Below are 21,325 nucleotides of genomic sequence, written 5' to 3'. Positions count from 1 at the left end.
AATGTGCATTATATAATATTATCATGTTCTTTATTAATATCATAGAGCATCTTTATGTCAAAAAATCAATCGTTAATAGAGGAGGTTCCAAAACAATATCGTCATCAACCTACATGATCCTGATTAAATAAAAAAAAAAAAAAACCATAATTATTGAATGATAATTAATATTGAAAAAAGTATAGAATTATCAAATTATATTCAAAATTAATATCATAATAATAAAAAAGATGACGCTTAAACTAATTTTAAAATGACATCCATTCAAATATAATACATCAAAGAACCTAAGGGATATATAAAAAGAACATATGTTACATACAAGATTACAAAAAGAACAAAATCATAAAATAACTTCATTATTATAAAACAAAAGAACATAAAGGACACAACAAAAGAACACAAGGAATATTTAAAAGAACATAAGTTATATTTAAATAGAACATGTGAATTGAATAAGATTCAATATTTATTTCAAAGCTATTAATAACAATGAACATAACAATATTTTAAAAAGAACATCATCTTCCACCTTTGTCACATTAATCTCGAATTTAAAATACAGACTTATCAAATATCAATTAAAATTGAAAATAACCAATGAATTGGATAATATGCAAAATATTCTAAATCAAATCGAAAATAAACAATGAATTTGACAATATCATGCAAAACATTCTAATTAAAATCTAAAATAACATAGTTGATGAAAAATAGATATAAAATTTCATCTAAAATTAATTACATTTTCTTTTAGGTAACAATTACTCAAATTCACCTTCATTCTCCATCGGAGAATTATCATCACAATCATTGTCAGCAAATTGGCAAGAATGTGCAGCCGTAGTTTCTAATCCATGAAATTCTCTCTTAAATCTTAATTTCTCTCCAAATAAATTCAAAAAACCAAAATATAGAAAATTATACTCCGTACAATATGCTAAAGTAGGCAGAGATATATATGGCAGCTGCAATGGAAATCTCCTAAAATTAAGGGGCCAAAAATTTCCCCAAAAAAAAAAAAAAAAAAAAAAACTTTAATTTCAACGTTGCTTAACCTGGTGTACCAAGCATGGTACACCTTGGTGAATGTTAAAATTTTCACAAAATGGTGGTATTTCGCCATCCACAATATTACTTGTATGGTTGGTGTTGGTATTCCGCTTAAATCTCTTAATATGCATGTCCAAATTTAATGCGGAGTATGAAAATACTTGATATTTGAGGATAGAGGCCTAATAAATTCTAATCTTAACGAAAGGGTCTCTCCTTCCAAGTCGTTCTCCATGCAACCATCAAATATGACAACTAAAGACACCATACAACATTCGTGATTATATTAACCAATTTCGGGTGAAAGCTAACTTTACATTTTCTCATTGCGCTTGCATTCTAGTCTATTGTAACTTATATCCATGTCTAGTACAATAGTTGTTCATCCTTCCTGCCTGTACTTTTTCTCAAATGATGAAAAATCTTGCAGGCGGCAGTCCGAATATAATATTATGTTCAATGCCAAAGGTAGACACCCATCAAGTATCAACATTAAGCAAAATCAAGCTATGTCAGTCACAAGCATTGCACAAACTTCTATTGATAAAAATCAATAGACGTTGCAGGACAAGATTTTAGATTGCGCAGTCATTTCTAATGAATATACTAAGTATAACTAATGTTACAGCACGGTCCAACTACAGTTGTGTATAAATTACTGCAATGTTACACGTGACCTAAATGTTATCAAGAATAAGTGAACTAGCACAAACATTTCATGAACTAATGACAGTAAATTTATCTTGCCATTTCAGATGCAATCTAGCTAACAGCTGCCTTCTCAAGGACATTTTCTCTGAATATAAGAAGCTCCATGCTCTTCATATCTGCACCAAAGCACAAGCGTAAGAAAGAAAGATGATGTGTGATATGACAAATAGTAATTTGCCAAAAATTCAGAGATCTGCAGCTGCAAAAGGAGGATAAAGAAGAGTCTTACTCAGCCTTGGAGAACCACATTTGCTGGAAAGAACCAAGAGATGCCAGTATACTTCCTCCTATCCAAACACTGGAAAATATTCCGGTGAGTTAATGTACAACATATTCACATAAAAGTCTCTTATGACAATTTGGCAACTTAGGAAAAGAAAAACCAAAATAAAAAGTGCAGGGACTAACATGCTACACCTGCATGCTAATTCACACAAACTGAAATTAACAAGAAGCATAAAAAACAAGGTGCTGGACAAGGGGATTCCGGGACATTAGAAGAGCAACAAGGTCCTGGACAGTATAAATCAAGTTCCATAACATGTCGAAGTTATTCCAAAATTTTATTCCACAACAAAACCTCATTCTATTAATAATCTTTGCCCATTGTCAGCAATCAACCCCAGCTTATATAGCAGGAAAACAAACATTTGCTAGCATAAAAAGGAACTTTTCTACACCTATGTTACAATGACACCAAGAAATTTATAAAATTACATGTACAAGGACAACTATAACCTTATAAGCCATGGAAGGATTGAGTAACCCAACAAAGAACCAAATTCTATTAATAATCCACCGGTATGATAATGTTAACAGGCTATTTTTTATATTGTTTTACAATGACAGAAATGGATCCCCCATCTTAACTCCATGGGAGCTGTACAATTGCACGAAACTGTAGGCATTGGAGAACAAGAGCAGATTAAAATAAGAATCAACTCACCTGAACCGTCTTTCGGTAGCATTTCCACTAGCCAAAACCTTTACTCTGGCAGCTTGAGGCGACTCCTGCACAATAAGCACTGGTTACTACACACAAGCTTACAACTGGAAGTCATGTTCACCTTGATGATTTAGTGGCAAGGAAAAAAATATAGCCTTGACACATTCAAGGCTGTGATATGATTGATTCAATAATACAAATGAACTCCAAACACGTGTTTCCAACTGTTTTTAACAAGACCTGTCAAAATAAGTTAAAACAAAATCCCTAATAAAGGTGGTAGAATTCAAACCAAATTAGTACCTACCTTATCTTCAGACTCCCAAGACTGTTCATCGACCAGGTCTCTCTCCCGGAGGAACGAAGAGAAAGGAAAACCCTAATTACCAATCTACTGGTTTTCCCTTTTTTTTACGTCCAATTCCAACAACTATTGATCATTTAATTAGCGAAATCATCCTGATTCATTTATTTTTTATATTCAAAAAAATCATTTGTAGGTCCTTCATGTTCCCAACTTTCTCCATTCTCCTATACATCAGGTTTGTAAATTCTTTTGAAGACTCAATTGCATCACTGTGCTTTTAGATTGGAGCCCTCTCCAGCTTATTTTAAGGTGCCTTGCGTAATTATGAATTCCGATAGGTCGGGGGGGGGGGGGGGGACTTTGCTTGAATGTGGTTGGTACCTCATATTAATACATATCATTCCTTTCCACAACTCTAGTTTCCAGGGTTTGTTCAAGATGCTGGTAGCTAGCATTGCCACCCTGAGTTTCCTGGCCATAATTTTTCTATTATTAATTTGTAAGAGATCTGTCAATTTACATTTTTCAATGATGGTTTTAATTGGATCAACACTTTCTAAAAGGGTTAGGTGGATGAAATTGATGAAGGTGATAATGTACACACTTCCTTGTGGCTTTAGGATCTGTACAGCAGTTTGAAATTCTAGGTTGCTGGATGATTCTAATGTTTGGAGGTTTGGGGTTTGATCGTCCAGTATATATACTGAATTATACTCTGCATTTAATACAAGTTTAGACAATACAATTTTTGTACCTCTAAAAGGTCTTTCTCCAGACGTTCTTTCAGTTGTTGCATTGACGCTGTACCTCCAGCAAGCTGCAAAGAAAAGGAAATCAACATTTAGAGTACAACTAGTTTGAGGCCCGGGCGATGCCCCGAGTCATTTTTTTTATATAAAAAACTATAGTAAATTGTTTTAAAAAATAACTTAAATAAATTAACGGAAAATCTATTGATGATTTTATAATTTAAAAAAAAAAAATAAAAAAATTCATTTTTTTATAAATTTTATTGAACATTAACAAAATTCATTATGAAATATGCAGTATCCTAACTTTTATACTTCATATTAGTTTGTTTTATCTGTTAAATGAATTTTTATCTACCATTATAAATTTCTTCAAAGTATAGATGAGCAAACGAAAGAATGAGGATTAAAAAAATTAGCATTTATGAACATTAATTTTTTGTGAGGGAAAATTGATGATTAATTTCAATATGACATGAATCACATGACCCCACATCATTTATTAATTCATGACGACACGTGGCAAAATGATGACACGTGGCATGATTACAATTCTTGTCTTGGGTTTTAATATATATATAGATATAGATATACACATGCAGATTCACATTAACAAGGTGTCATGGATGTTATATGACAACCGTGATGAAATTTCACAGAAACCAAGAGAATAAATATTCTGTACAGAAAACCCAAGGCAATATGTGACTGAATGCAAACTTAATGATAATGATTGGCAGCCCAATTTCAGTCTAGGTTCAGAACAAGGTCTAGATTTAATGCATGACCCACCCTGACTTCAGGCCAGTTATTGAGGCAGGAACAACATATTTATAGTATGTCAAAATCTTTAGTGTTGGGCCTGGCAGACAAGTCCAGCTCAGAAGGTCAGGATACATTATGAGGTAGAAGGACTGGCAGCCCAGCAAAGGGTCTATTACTTACTTAGTGTGGAGCAGTCCCAACCAGTATCTCAACAAATCAACCCTGCCTGCTGTCCTTTAAAGTTTGACATTATTTAGTAAATTTTAAATTGTTTCTTCTGCTCATACACTAATAGAATTGAAAACACATTAGACTGAATAGAGTAACAGAAACAAAGTCGAGCTTATTTAGTGTGATGTATTCTCACATTATGGCAGACAGATTTGACTGAACACATCCTGCTAATTGAAAGTAGATAGGTTTCAGATAATCACAGGAGATGAAGAAAGGGGAAAGTTAGGCCAACTACACTGCAGGATAAGAAAATGCTCACATAACACATCATATTTAACAATAGCAATGATATTACAACATAATTTACGGCTCCTAATTTATTATTAAAAAAAATAAATAAATAAAAAATAAGTCAGATGCTTAAGATAACAGGGTTGTGTCTTTATGTGACTTGAGCAGATTAGGACTGTGATGAGGAAGTGTTTCAAACAGGTGCAAAATTAGAGTCGCAGCAAATGTAACTTTTCTGCAAGAAAGATAACCTACTTTTTAGAAAGTCTAATAAAGTGTGCAAGCCCAGCCACATACATGATAAATACACAAAAGGAAGTGTATAGCATCGAAAATTACCAATATACTACTGAAAAGTTCTCTTCGGATGTCAACGTCACACTTATTTATGCTTTCAATAACCTGCATTGAATATCAAAGCCATGAATATCTACAACGTATGAAAAATCTTAAGTAACACTAAATTTCTCAGGTATTTGAAGATATTTCCATCGGAGTCCTACCAAAAAGTAGAAATGGAATACATTAAACAAAATTAGTACAAGGATATCAGTCCCATTCAATAATAAAGTATTAAAGTGTAACAATGCTTGACCACTCTTCTAAGTTTAAAATCTACAACTATTACTTAAACTACTCATAAATTTAAAGGCCACCATTTTCCCACAAAATGATTTCATGTGCTGAAATGTGCAATTTTTCTCCAATTTTATACTCTGATATTCAAATGTTCCAAGCAAATTTTAAATGTAAAACACTGTTTCATTTCATCCTTCAGCCTATGAACAGCCTAACCTATAGGGTAAGAAGCATCAAGTTTTTGAAGAATACATCTACCTGTGTAACAATTTTCAAAAAAATGGAACAGAAATTTGAAATGTTGCGTCCGATGCAAGCTATTAATTCAGAGGACCAACATTATAGTTTTCCACAGATAGAGTATTTATTCTCTTTTACCAAAAAGATAAGTACCAAGAAAGTCGGAGAAATTTGATGCATGATTACGATTGAAAAACAAAATTACAGAAATTACCATCTGAGGCAAACCACGGGCTGAAGCAGCAGTCTCTACATAACTCTCCATGCCAGGAATAGTCTGCAGACAAATAGGCAGACATTATATTAAATGAAAATTGTCACTAAGTTATAAACACAAGTTGAATACAAATGATATGGGGCATTAGTATAGACTACAGGAAGCAGAGTATTCAACACTTAGACATCATTAATAATAACCAGTAAAGAAGGAACTTGTAGAGGAAAAGTCACAAACAACAAGCAGAGACCATACAATAGCATCAGGCAAGTTGAAGGAAATTTTCAATGGCAATTGAGTCAAAGATTGCCTAACTGCAGGATTAAGGAGCTATATTACTAAGTAAGACAGAACATGGATAGCTGTTGGTTCAGGTGGAGAGTCTCTATGCTCTATTGGCAAAAACATTCTACGGTTTCTTTGGTTTTCTTTTTGTGAGTGCAGATAGTAAGTAACTAATAAAAGAAGGTTTTGCAGTCAAAAACCACAACATTAACTTAATTATTTGCGTTCATATCTCTACTTAACTTAGTAAGGCAACATTATGTTAAAACTTAAAAGTTAGTATAAAATAAGTTTTGCATTTTCTTCAATCTACTCTTTCTTTTTGTATGATTGTGCCCAGTGGTGGTTGGGCATGGTCAAAGTTATAATCAAATTAGAATCATATCTCTCTCAATGTCCTGTATGGTCAAAGGGGTAAATCTGGCTTCTAAGTTATAATCAAATTAGAATCATATCTCTCTCAATGTCCTGTATGGTCAAAGGGGTATATCTGGCTTCTAAGTGTTGGGAATAAAATTGGGGGATGACTTTACCCATATCTCTCCATTTCACTTCTTTAATAGGTTGAATCCTGATGTTCATTGTTTGTGCTGTGATTTGCTAATAGTTGGGGGACACGAGTACACAATGATGATGAAAGTGTTGGGCAATAAAAGAATTGGATGGTGGGGTTTACGATGGTGTGGCTGGGTGGAGGGGGGGTAACACAGTAACAGTGGTATGATTGGGAGGAAAGTATGATGATTGTGGGGGTGTAGCGGGATTGGGGAATTGAATCCCAGGGGATGGAAGGAGAGTGGAGTCTGAGTAGAGGTCTTTGTGGTAATTCTATTCTACAAATTCGAGAAAGGGTATTTGTGAGCCAAACATACACAGAATTAAGCCACTCCACACCCTCTTTCCATAGCCACCTTACATATAGCCCCTAAGCTAGCTAATGAACAAATTAAACACTTGACAAAGATGTTCCAGGAAACAAATTCAATTCATATGATAGGAGCTTAAGGTCCAGGAAAGGATCAAATCCAATAAACTTTACCTGAACCAATGATGGGTTGAATAAAACATCAGGAGTCTTGAACCTATCTGATCCAATTTCGATTGTCCTGTGATGTCAACACAGTTAATAAGCATGCATGACCATCATTGATTTTATTTACTGTACAGAATCTATGAGTATACTGGTTCAAAAGAATAATATACAACCAGACTAACACTGTCTCCATCTAAAAAAATGTCACATGGTTTCATCCCCTCAAAATAAAATAATCAGCATGATTTTTTTTATAGGATATTATATATCGAAAAAAAATTAAATATATATAAGACATGTAAGGGTTGCCAGCAGTTCTTCAAAATTCCAGGTGAAAGAGGGGAAGTGGAGGGGGTAAGCTCTAATTTCCAAATACATCAGTGAGGGGCACGCTGGGGAATGCCACGCTAGTGAGAGATCAAAGACACTCTAAATACACCTCTCCAATAGAGTACTTAAACAAAACTTCCAACCACGGACAATCCAATAATTCCACTCCAGCCAAATCACCTAAATAATGGCCAAATCTGCAGCCTTACACATTATCTTAAGCCTCTTTGCCTTCCAAACTGCATATGATTTCATTAATGTATCTGATTACAATCCAAAGGACCAATCCAATGAGTCCCAACAATTCCAAATAGCCTCTAAAAACATAATACTTCCTCCGTTCTAGTAATATTGCAACAACTAGACTTTTGCCCTATTTATCATGCTTGTTTGACCACAAATTATGTTTTATACGTAAAGTAAAATATAGTCATGTGGGGTCTTGTTAGATTCACCTCGTAAAATACTTGTACAATATCAACTTTTTTTAATTTTTACACATATATAGATATTTAACATATAAAATGTGCTTTGGGATGCGTAATTTCATCCTTGTTGCAATATTTGTTGAACAGAGAAAGTACAATAATGCAAAAAAAAAAAAAAAAAGCATCTTCACTAGCAAGATGCCAAGACATAGGAAATAAGAGAAAAGGCGTTGTGTGGTCTCCAAGTATGGAGCCTTTCCATACTAGCTACCCAGGCTCAAGCTTTTACTCACTTAAGAACTTTGGCCCTCAGTATGTTTGTAGAAAGAGCGAACGAATATTTTGGTGAATTATAAAGGTGATAGTATTAGAGCAACAAGTAAAGAGTTGGCCAACCCTACCTTCCCACTCCAATCCATTTGGAATAACCCATATATGTTCTGAGTCACATGATGCCACAATGATTCATGTTCAAGAGGAAAATACCACAACCACTTACCAAACAGAGAAAATAATTTAGAATCTAAAACCCCAGTCCTTTTTCCAACTGTACAATTTTCTTGAAATTCTCAGGACAACAGGTCGTCTCTGACGCAAACCCAAATAGCTAAATGGTTAACTCTGGATCTTACACCCCACTATAGCAGCAAACTCCCCAATTACACTTCAGTTTTTCCATCTTGAGAAAAATTTCTTCTCCTGAATACTGGGCTTTATTAATTTATTTATACATACTAAGATAAACAGCTCTCTTGTCAATATATCTTTGTAAATTATACAAATATATAATGAAGAATAATAATCACAGAGAAAACAACTATGCTTATGCAAAAGGTAATCTCCAACTATAAGCATATGATAAATGAGTTAATTCTTAACAGCTTGCTAACAACTTACTGTCCATCAGGAAGCTCATATGGCGTCATAGGAATATTTGAGTATGAAGTTTCTGTAACAACATCAGCAAAATAAGATAATTATAAAAGAGAAAGAGATATAGAAGCAGAATGAATTATTTTACAAAAAACTATTTAAATCAGAAACCAGTCACAAGAAGCACGATGAATGCACTATGTAAACAATAATAACTATTCGTTATTCCTTAACAAATTTCTTTAAATGCACAAATATTTCATTGCATTGGTATTTCAAATTAATGGATTACATGGGATTTTAAAAGTTGGTTCAAGTCGAAATAATTGAATGGAAGCCGGAAGGGGTAACACAGTAAAAGCAAATATTTGTAAAGAACGCGATAAAAGAGAATTAATATGTATTTGTCACTTGTACAAGAATGACCATTTGCAGGTACTAATGAGAATCTAATCACAGATACTTCAAATGATCTTCATTACACCAACAGTATATTTCAAACCACACAAAAAATGTATGAAAAAATTATGAGATACCTCCAAAGTAAGAGACAGAATATGCAATTATCTTTGAAATTAACATTCTGTACCCTGTGTTAATCAGACATGGAGAGATTAACTCAAATGACACATGTAAAATTTCATGTTTTTGGCTGGTGTGTCAAGTGTCTATACTCTATACCCATCACCCATGTTAAACTATTGATGATTAGACACCTTAAAACCAAACAGATGATCAGCATGACCATCAATCTTACAATTTTACACCTCTTGTATTGCAAAAAGCATAGAAGAAAGCCTGATAGAACAAATAAAAGCGGTCAAGAAATAGTCCTTTGAAACTAAAACAATAAAAGGAGCATATGCAGCATTAACCTAGATGAGCATAGTAGATTATTCAACCATAAATATCAACCAGCTATCGAGTGCTTGGGTTCCAAAAAAAAAATAGCAGGCACCAGTGAACAGAAATTAGTCAATATACTAAAAGAGATTGGCGCATGGAAAAAAGTATCAGTTCATTCCTACATTCCAAGAAAGCTCATATATCTATTCGCAAAACATGATCCAAATAATACTTAACGAGGACAAGGAATTAGAGCTTAGTAAAGAAAGTTGGACATAAACAAAACCACTTAACGAGGACAAGGAATTAGAGCTTAGTAAAGAAAGTTGGACATAAACAAAACCAAATCTGTACAATAGTACATTTTCCAAACAAAAGATACAGCAAATAATAAAGAAATGAGATAAAGAATGGGAAAGACACAAACCATCATAAGGTGTATCAGGTGCTCGACAGACACACTCTTTAATGTCACTGGCGATAACCCTCTGTAAAACAAAAGATTCTTAAAGCATTCAATGATACAAAATCAAGAAAAAAAAAAAACAACTTTACATACCTGACAGTAGAGCCTGTAACTTTCTGTCGTATTTGGAAAATCAAGATCAACAGTCTGTATGGTTCCAACATGAAAAAAAAAAGGAGTAAATAAAATTCTTTTTTTTACAAAAAAAAAATAATATAAATGCCTAATTGAACTCAAGTTCACAACTAACTCATTTGTCATGCATTAGTACGGATGACACATAGTGAAAGTGTACATCCAAGTAAAACAATGAAGTAAACCAACAAAGAGAACATTTTAGTATACATCTTATCATAGGCTGGGCAGGGAAGGTCAAGCAGTGACAGATACCTGAAATTCCCCAGGACGTATCTCCTTTCTTTTAAAAGAGTACCTAGGCTTGATCTGTCAGATTGGATACAATAAACATGAGACATGCTCAAGTCATGAAAAAAGACACAAAAGTCAGTCCTTGAATCTTACAATGATGCCTTTGCTTTCCAAGCTTTTTGTCAAGCAGTCGGTGAGAAATTCTCCTCCAATTGGTGAAGTCAATACAGCCTAAATGAGATTACAGATAAGATACAATGGCAACAAAGAACAAAAGGGAAAGTTTAATACTCGTAACACAAACTAAAATATAATATTTCAGTTAGTGTCAGTAATATATTATTCAGAACACCTGGCTGGACACAGAAAATTAAACACATATATAGCTTTCCACACCATTGATGCACACAAACTCCTATAGAGGCTATGTTTTCCATTTTGAAAGATAGGGATCTTGGGCCAACCAGCTTCATCAGATGACCAGAAATTTCTTTCCTTTTATAATTTTTTTTGAGTCCTAAATCAAACCTTTTGTCTAAAAGTAACTCTTATAACTTCATCCAAAAATTTTTGATGATAACATACCTAAGTACTTAGATTTCTAGTCGAATAGCAGTTCAATTCAGTTTTTGAATTTCTAACTTTCCATATAGGCCCCATTTAATTTAATGTAAAATGTTTTCATGGAAAATTATTTTCCCATTTTTTTTCTCATTTTCCTTTGTTTGATTTGTGAAGGGGTGGAATTGTGGAAAATTGCATCCTTAATGATGGAATACATTTTCCTTTATAAAACAAGGAAAGCTACATTTTCCATCCCCCCTTACCTCCTTTTTTACTTTCCTCTACTCCATCATCACATTTCCACCCCTATTTTCAATCTCTCTGTAACTTTTCTTGATGGAACCAAACAAAGGAAAACTAATTTGCAACTGTGGATTTCCTTGAAAATGTGTTATCTATGAATACTAAGTTATAATTGAAAGTGTTTTACGCCAACCCAACTGGGCCATAGTGTTTCTTTGATTTCCATTTCTACTTAGATCCAACAAACAAGCACAAACAATTAAAGATATAGTCTTCACCATATACCCATACTTGAAATCATGCTAAAAGTTCTTAGTGCCTTAATCAACAGCAAAGGAAATCAACTATGCTCAAACTGACAAGGTTTACCTTTTGAAGAACATAACCATCATGCACAGGGGCAACAGTGGTCGAACCTCCTCCACTGTAAAGGTCAACAGTTAGCAGTTATAAGCTGCACTACAGTATGAACAAAAGTCTTATAACGAAAAATCATCTTTACAAAATCAGAGGAGCTACAATCTATACTAATAAATTAAAAGGCGTTTCTAAAAACGTTTCTACGCCACGTAGAACCCCTCACTATGCCACGTCACTAACTCAACTCCTTATTATGCCACGTCAGCTACCCCATTCCTCAATATGCCACATCACCACACTACCAAAAATACTCCATGTTGTCTCAACTATATTGAAAAAAAAAATATGGATGACAAGGTTCAAACACTAGACCTCTAGGAAGAGAGATTATTGTGTAACCATCTAGGCTAATAGCTAATTATGTTTTAATATTGCACACTAAATAATATAATACTATAAAAGTATTGAAGCTGCACAACTATAAAATTAGTATCCCGGAGCAACGTCCGGGCTACTCACTAGTAATACTTTAAATGTAGCTACTTTCAAACTCCTACCTGTCAACTACTAGAGAGGTTGCTCGTCCTGATGCAAATGAGGTAAGAACCTGGCAATGAAGATTAATCAATACATCAAAGAACCCAAAATAAAACATGGCAGATTTTGAATGATACAATACATCAATATTCAGGTGTACTAAGAAAAATAAAAAAATAAATAAAAGGCATACTGCATTCTTGGCCAAAAATAAAGCTGGAACTTTGTATTTTTCAAACATCAGCTCTGCCGCCCTGTTATATGCACAACTTGTTAGAAATTGACACAACCACATAAACACAACTCATACAATACTTGTGCCATGTTGTATCAGGAAATGAGTTAGTCCCAAAAAAGTAGAAACAGATAACATCATGCTTGTCACAAGCATTCTAAACCTTACAGTAACTCTTACAATTGCAATGAGAAGCTCTATCGCACTCAAAGAGAACAAAGAAAAGAATCAAACATGGGTCCTGTGAATCTGTGATACTGCCAAGGTAATGTCTTGGGAGGTCAAAATATACACAACTTTACCACTAACAAAAACGAAGCCAGGGAGACTCTTTTCTGAAAACCCACACAATAACATTTTGAAAGAGATATCATGAGTTAAAAACAAATGAAAACTGACTGAAAAGGGTGAAATCAAGCAGGAAATATATCATGCCATAATAATAGTAACACTTATACTCAAAGTATAATTATGAGATTAATGACACATAAAAGTGGTTATAGTGAAAGTTTTTTCGGTAGTAGCTACAGCAACGACAATGACAATAATGAGTTAATGACAGTATTAGTGATGGTAACAGTAATTGATCCACTGTAAACTAAAAAGTATTATCTTCCACAATATATAGCTTCAAGCCTTCAATAAAACCCTTATAAGCTAAATGGTCTTCCAATAGTCAAAAGAAAACAACCTAATTTATTTTTTACAACCTAAGAATGACAGTTAAGAAATTAAAACAAGGTTGCTACATAGTTGGAAGATGGGCTCAACTTCCCAACCACAAAAGCCATCTCACTGCAGAGAGAACTGAAATTGATGCATTTACAATCCTTTTACTGCATATATGATGCAGCTACTAGAGCCTGTAATAAAGGTCTTTGAAAGTGGAAGGTAATTTGGGCACTCAAAGGGCAAAGCCCCAGAGGTAAATTTCTTTGTCCTTATTTGGAATAATAAAGAACCTTTTAAATTCATTTTTTTGTTATTGTGGGGAAGCACCCATTAAAGTTAACTCATCTTTTCTTTTCTTTTCTTTTTTATTTGCCAAAAACCACGTATTATCTCACTTTTTTTGTTTTACCTCCAAAATCTCTTAACATTGTTTTTCCTTCCCATGTTCCTATTAATTTTCTTTCTTTACTTTGTCCATGTACTTCTGATGAACCTCATTCAATTCACGGCATGAAAAGAAAAAGAGAAGGAACCAAGGTCATGGCTTTATATACAGAATGATAAAGTTCAAGAACATGATAAGCTATTGTGATAAACCACAATTGTGCCGCATCATAAACTAGGCTCACTGGGAGGTGCCCTGTGAAGGAGGCTCAGAAGCATAGATAGAATTAACAAGTGGAAAGGTAAGTGCAAAATTTTATGACCAAGTACATGAAGACACAAACCTTTTCTTTTTAGTATGACCTTATTTGCTGCTGTTAAGCAATATGCTGTTAAACTGGCTAGGGTATAACAAAAGAGCTGCTCTCTAAGGTGAGAAATTCGCATGGTTTAATTGACAAAGGAAATGGAAGGACTTAGGTGACTGTTCACACTGTTTATGACATTAGGTCAAACAGAATTGGAAGTTTTCGAAAATGGGACCCGAAACTGATGTCGTTTGAGGAAAAGTATCTTCGCTGTCTAGGTTTCCAGCTTCACTAAAACTTATAGGTGGCCTTGACCATATAATATACCCTTCTTGATTTACGCCAAGCATAATTGTGAATGAACTTCCTAGACTCAGTGAAGTCATAAAATCCTAACTAAAAATGTGTCTTTAAAGGATGAAGCATATGGCAGCCTGACTGGTTGTATCAGACTTCTTTATGGCTGTATACGTAATTGCTACTCCAACATCAAAGCATCAGTTTATACGCTCTCTCTCTCTCTCTCTCTAAACTTCAAATTAAATAAATATCCACCTTAGAAATAAAAAGCAAACAACATTATATTAATCACAAATAAGTTTACAAGATATTTAGATGAATTTTAAAACAAAAGAACATACTACTAGCGGTGAAGAGCTGAGGACCTGCTGTGAATTTAGATATTATGCACATTGACCAGCATAAAAGACAAAAAGAGCAACACTTGACCAATAAAGCAAACATGCAATTCTTGACATGGAGGGAAGGGGGAATATTGTCACTCGTCAGACACTCCCGCTAGCATTCAGCAGGATCTCTACATAAGAGGTCCTTGCAACCATATCACTTTTATTACAATCTGTAAACCCTAAGTCCATACATAGCTAAAGCTCACCTTTCTCTTTGCTGTTGATTGTTTGCAGATGGCTCTGCAAGTAACATTGGGTGCTCTTTTGGATCAATCAGTAGACATTCCCTACAAGTAATATCAAATAGATCACAATGTGCCTTGTATAAATACATAGCTCAACTAAAAAATAAATCAGGCAAGAATCATACAATTGAAGAGGATAAAGATCAAGATTATAAGCTATATATAGCTAAATATTTTTCCTAAAACAATAGTTACACGGGTTAAAACAATAGCTACATGGGTTAAAACAATAAAACTGAATATATCTACATTAATATTTCTGAAACTCAAGCATATAACTATATAAGCATAGGAAGTAAATCACTAAAGCACTGAATTCACAGATACAGAGAAATATAAGGATCACAATATATATACAACAAGAGAGAAATATTTAGACAAAGGCTCTTTGTTCATCTGATTTTGTCTGAACTTGTATTATTTTATTTAAAATTTGAAACTTTTATTATCTTGTCTTGACTTAACAGCACTTAAATAATTTAGGCCAGAACTAAATTTGTATGAACTTATTTTTTTTTCTATTTTGTCTTATATAAGATAAAACAAACAGGCCAAAATACACAAGCAAGTATGGCAATCTCGGAGAAGAAGCACTTTTTTTTTTAAGACGAAACAAGATAAGTTCAAATCAAATAGATTCACATAATTTCACATAAGATAACTACAGACAAATTAATAAAACCAAACAGAGCCTATTTTTTTTTTTTTTTCCTGATAAGATTTAAATTTGTCTTGGTGAGTTGATACATCACTAACAACCTTAATTGAATTTGTTCCTTACAAAATTTCTGTTACAAATAAATACATAACAAGGCTTTTAGTAGAATTATTTATTGAATATAATTGCCAAAGTGAAGTGATGAATTTTGTTTACATACATGCTCTATGACATCCTAAGGTTTACCAAGTTTCCTCTAATCAATGGCAAAAAATTTATTGCCAAGGGATATTAGGGACTTCCCAATTACCTCAAATAAAGATCAACCACTAGTAGCTTATGTATGGTTCTCTGCATCACAAAGATCCACTGTAATTCTAGAATGATCAAGTAACTTGCAAGAAATTGCACCATGACACGATCAAATAGTGAAATTTACCTAGACCAATCTTTAAGTCTTTGGAATCAAGGCCTAATTTGCTTCAAGCAAGATGAGAAAAGGCTTTATATACGAAATTTGTGTACTGCTTTATATTATGACCTTGGGTGATCATCTACACAAAACTAACAAAGAAAGTGACTGGCAACTCTCCTACACCCTCAATCAATAGTTGATATTCATATACAGCTCATTCAACAGAAACTGAGCCAGAAAATACAATATTGAAAATTTTGAATGCACAAAACTACATTCCCAGAGCATTATTACTATCATCACTTTCAACATTAGTATAATGTCCACTCCTTTCACATTAGGAACCAAGAAATTAAATATTCCAATCACCTGAAACCATGGTCCAATATGCTGTCAACAATATCCCAGTCTGCAATAACTCCGTCTTTAAAGGGAGATAAGACCTGATAGAGTAGAATACATGATACCATAAGATTTATATAAAAAAATAAAAATAAATAAATAAATAAATAAACAAGAAATGTACGGTTTATTTTTTAATAGGTACATTAACCACAATGTTCCTTCTGCTACATTAGAATTTATATTATAACAAGAAAGCAGAAAAGTGTTATCTTTCAATATTTATCCCTTGTTCAGGTAATCTTGCAGCCTGCACTCAATTATATCCTCCACAATCACAAAATTATGAGTAAGAAACCAGAAAGAGGACCTCTAAGGGAAGAATTACATCAGTCACTTGCCTCCATATTATCACGACGAAATCCCAAGGATTGTGATCCGACATAAAATTTGCGTTTACTCTTTTCTTTCTCAGATTCAAAGGTTTTCACAGTACTGTTTGAATCAGGAGCTGAACCCAGATTCTTGTCAGGGTTATCAGGAACATCAACCTCCATGTGATCAACTGCTCCAACCACCTTGACAACATTAATGAAAAGAAAGAGGATAAATTTAGATAATTGAACCAGTACACTTAACAACAAAGAGACAACTAAGATGCACAATCATGAACGTCACCGTTACTGTTACTTCATCACCAAAACATTAATACTCTAATTCCTTAATTCATAAGTAAGGACTGGTAGCCCGTCTCAAAAAAAAAAAAGTAAGGACTTGTAGAAGAAAAGCATCCATTGTAAGACATGACCATAACTCATTAGAAGAATAAATCATAGACCAAGTTTTTTCATGCACTGGAGAGAACATAAAATCTGTACAATAATTGCAAAGAGCCCAATATCAACTAAAGATAACAAGACGCCAGATTATTTTTGTATAATGGAAATATCTGAGGTAAAAAATGACACCTCATAGAATTTAAAGTTTTATCAAGACTATGTAGGGAAATGATAATTGAACAATCCATGCAGATGTGCATGAGGAATCCCATGTTGAGATCTTCACAAGGCATAAGCAACTGATAAACAAAATATTCTAGCCTATAACACTATATTAATTACAAATAGGGATCTTGAGGATATGCGTGTTGGAGTGAAGTTAAATAAAAGCTGAAAAGAGCTTTGCCGTACTCGAAGGGAAAAGCCGACCATTAGGGCACACTGTGACATTGACAATACACACTGACTCTCCCTGAGAAATACACACAACACCATTATTCATCTTCTTACTTCTTTCTTCTTTATTTCTTCCTTTGAGGGAATAAGATCGTGTAACTCTAACCTCTCATCCAAAAAGTGTCTATGTGAGATCAGTGTGTAAAGCGAAGGTAACGAATTGGCAAATACAATTGAGTATCTAGTTGCGCTGAGATCTCATGTTAGTAGTCCCTACTTGGTTCGACAAACAAATTTTAGCTCACCATTGTTTTGTTTAATTTTTCCCTAGTATTAGCCTTCAAAAATCCTTTAATTCCAACGATGCCAGCATCCTATATGATAGGACTAAAGAGAGTAAATTAAAACCTAGTTCACCATCGTAGAGCTCCTATGTCCTATAGCTGTTGTAGCTCTATAGGAGTAGATGAACGAGTGACAAGGAAAAGTTATGCAAGGAACTGTGAATGCTGTCCAATAGCCTAAAATCAGGCTTAGAAGATTCTTGATGGAAAGGTAAAGAAGTTCCATAAAAATAATGATCTGATTTTGAAGAAGCCATAAACATTAACCAACATTTTAATTAAACCACTCTCACCATTTCCTAACAACATCCTAAACCAAAAACTTATCAATTGATATTAATTACGAAGTAAAATTTAAGGATAAAATATCAAGTAGCAATCCTTAAATCAAGAAAAGCTACCAAAGCAGTACCAAACACCTTTACATTTATTGGAATAATGACAAACAAGGGAACAAGAAGCACTCGAATCGGAAAGAAGAATATGACAAAGCACTTGAACTAGAATGAAGAATATGACGAAGCACTTACAGAAGGAAAGACAGCCTTGGGAGCATCTTCACCGGCATAGCCTGCCTTGCAGGTGTGAGACCCCATGTCTATCACAATTGCTGATACTTCATCTATTTTGCAGATATAAACATAAAAGGATCAGAAACTACGCATCATTGATAAAAATAAAATCTAATCTGCAATAAAGTTATTGGAAAACCATCCCCCAACCCCTCCTCCCCAAAAAAAACAGAAATATTCCAATCATCAACAAAATTCCTTTTTGATAAACTGAAAAAATACAACTCTATTGTAAAAGAATAAATTGGGCGAACATAGACGAAGAAGTCCATGGAAAGTTCAAAACTTTATGATAAATAAAATGATTTCATTCAGATTAGCCGGATGTTCTTAAGTCATGTACAACTACAGCTAATTCGCAGCTGAATTTTAACAAGAACCAGAAAAAATCTAACTCATATGTAATAATAGACATATACACCAATCATCAACGAAATTCTTCTTGTGACTAACTGGTAAAAGAATACAACTTTATCACAAAAAAATTATATAATAATAAAAAATAAATAAAACAAAAGGAAGTGAAACCGAGAAGTTCATAACAAGTTTGAAATTCGACAACTATAATGAAATTGTATTTCTAAAATCAAAGTTTCATCAAATAATAGTAAAATATCACTAGCTAATACATAAATTAAACAATGTGACAAAAAAATTTGAACTTTATTAATATAATTGATCGTGCAACCAATTGAAAAGAACAGAACATCACATAATTAACTATCCCAACAATTTGTCCCTAGAAATGCAGAAACAATGTACAATTGCAATTATCAACTTCCAATTCAGCATTAAAGATAAAATCATAAACCCTAAAACCCTAGCAAAAAATGAAACGTTGAAAAATTCCATGAAAATTAACGATTGAAGTAGTGCATAAATGATGGAGAAATTGAAGAGAAATTAGGGCGGATTACAAAGGAAAGAGAGAGAAAAAGTGAACTTACCGCCACCATACATGGTTGCGCCTTGTTTCGACGAATTGCGTAAATGGTGGTCTGCTAAGTTGGGGTTTTGGGAGGGAAGAAGAGTTGATGTGTGAAGTGAAAAGTGTTTTGTTTGAGTTTTTCGAATTTTGATGTAAAATCCAAAGAATTTGTTCTCAAACTTAAACTTTACGAGTAGTGTAGTGGAGCTCGAAAATTCTATCGTAAAAGACGAGTACCGCTATGTACCACTAAAGTAATTAAGTACTCCGTAATATAGCGCAATATATCACTATTAAATTATTTAAATTTATTATATTTTGGGAAATTATCAATGATACCCTTGTGGTTTTGGCTTTTATCAATGGTACACTTTATTAAACTTTCATTATCAGTGGTACCCTTATATTTTACCCTTAATTACTACAGTAATCTCAACGTTAAACAAACGTTTGTTTAACTAGGAGAATTAATGGGCTGGGGAAAGCTAACTTGAACTGACAAAAATGCCCCCTAGTCATTAATACCCCCAAAGCCCAACCACTACCATTTAATACTTGAAAATATTTTGATCGTTCAACTTCATTGCACCCTCCCCTGTTCTTCCTCCTCTGAGCAACCCTAAGTGACGCACGACTGAAGCACGATCCCTGAAGAATTTAGCTTTTCTTTGCAATTCTAAAGGTTAGTTCTCACTTCTTTAATGATTTGTGGGAATTCTGGTTGAAATATGTTAGGTTTTACATAATGTATACGTGTTTGCGAATTGTGTTTTGCTTTTGTGGAGAATTTGAAATTGTTGTAGGATTGAGGTCTGAATTATGCTCAATTTACATATGATCCTGTTAGATTGCTAAATTTTAAATTTTTTTATATATTAATGGTGTAATTGTGTGCATGTAACAGTAACTTATGGTGTAATTTGCAATTGTGCGCATGTAACAGTGTAACACTTATGAATTATGCTCAGTGATTACTTAAATTTCAGTCTTTTCACATATTTAAATTGGTGTTGAGTGTGTAATTCATGATAAGTTTCTAAATAAAGTGATTTTATACTGAATTTGCAGAATGACTAAGCATGATAGGGTTGTGTTTCGATTTAAGTACAAGATGCATAGAATTGATATTGAGGTTGACCCTAATGAGTGTAACTAAATGGATTTAGTCATAGAATTAGAGGATAGGTTATAAAAAAAAGGAGTCGTTATACTTAACCCTATTTTTGCATATGCTTATAGAGGTAAGCACTGGCCAATAAATGATGATGGTGGTATCCTAAGGTTTTTTAGGACATTTCCCCAAGCTAATGTGTATGAGATTTTAGTTGGGACTGTTGTGAATTCAACTTCCCTCAATGATCTAGTGTCTGAATTTAGGAGGAACAAACTAGCTGCTGAAAGAGCTATGCAAGCAATTGGACATGTACCTGCACCTATCCATGACCCACCTGCTGTCATTGAACCTCAACCTGATAATCAACCAATTGAACATGAACTACCTGTCAATGAACCTCAACCTCACAATCAACCAATTCTTGATGATGCTGCACTTGTTCTTAAACCTCCAGTTGAAAGTGATCATGAAGCCAACCCTCTTGAAGCTACTCCTTCTACTAGGAGCAAATTGAAACCTAGGAGGAGATTGGTGCTTAAATACCAATCAGAACCTCAACCAACAAGTCCTGCCTCTCCTGTTATCCCTTCATTGGAAGACTCGGACCCTAGGATTATATATTATGATCCAGATGCTACTTTCACTGAAATAGAAGACCTGTATGAACAGAATAGTGCTAAGCAGACTGAAAAAGAGTATAGAAGGGGTAGAAAGGAGTTTGAAAAGTACATGGACAAGGAAAAGGGCAAGGATAAGTCTGTAGATATTGCTGAGGGAGAAGAAGTAGGTGGTTCTGCTGGTGGTACAACAAAGGGAAAGGGTGTAGGCAAGGGCAAGGGCAAGGGCAAGGGCAAGGGAAAGGGTAAGGGTAAAGCAAA

General features: G+C 33.9%; 1 protein-coding gene across 1 annotated transcript; it reads right to left on the bottom strand.

The window, feature by feature from the left end:
* Positions 1-1,545: 1,545 nt before the first annotated feature.
* LOC145597483 (actin-related protein 4-like) lies at positions 1,546-19,491 on the bottom strand. The gene is made up of 20 exons (XM_081653664.1): positions 19,353-19,491; positions 18,364-18,455; positions 16,716-16,892; positions 16,342-16,415; positions 14,861-14,941; positions 12,560-12,620; positions 12,387-12,436; positions 11,839-11,893; positions 10,816-10,893; positions 10,684-10,737; positions 10,387-10,440; positions 10,255-10,315; positions 9,006-9,057; positions 7,357-7,423; positions 6,030-6,092; positions 5,336-5,398; positions 3,772-3,834; positions 2,711-2,775; positions 1,994-2,062; positions 1,546-1,880 (listed from the first exon to the last, which is right to left on the bottom strand). Exons 1-20 carry the CDS (start codon positions 19,363-19,365, stop codon positions 1,835-1,837), a joined length of 1,338 nt encoding a protein of 445 aa, XP_081509790.1. The 5' UTR covers positions 19,366-19,491; the 3' UTR covers positions 1,546-1,834.
* Positions 19,492-21,325: the final 1,834 nt, after the last annotated feature.

Source organism: Chenopodium album, chromosome 20, assembly GCF_948465745.1.
Source record: "Chenopodium album chromosome 20, dcCheAlbu1.1, whole genome shotgun sequence".
Classification (NCBI taxonomy): domain Eukaryota; kingdom Viridiplantae; phylum Streptophyta; class Magnoliopsida; order Caryophyllales; family Amaranthaceae; genus Chenopodium; species Chenopodium album.
The sequence above is the reverse complement of the archived record's forward strand: the minus strand, read 5'-3'. Positions and strand labels throughout refer to the sequence as shown.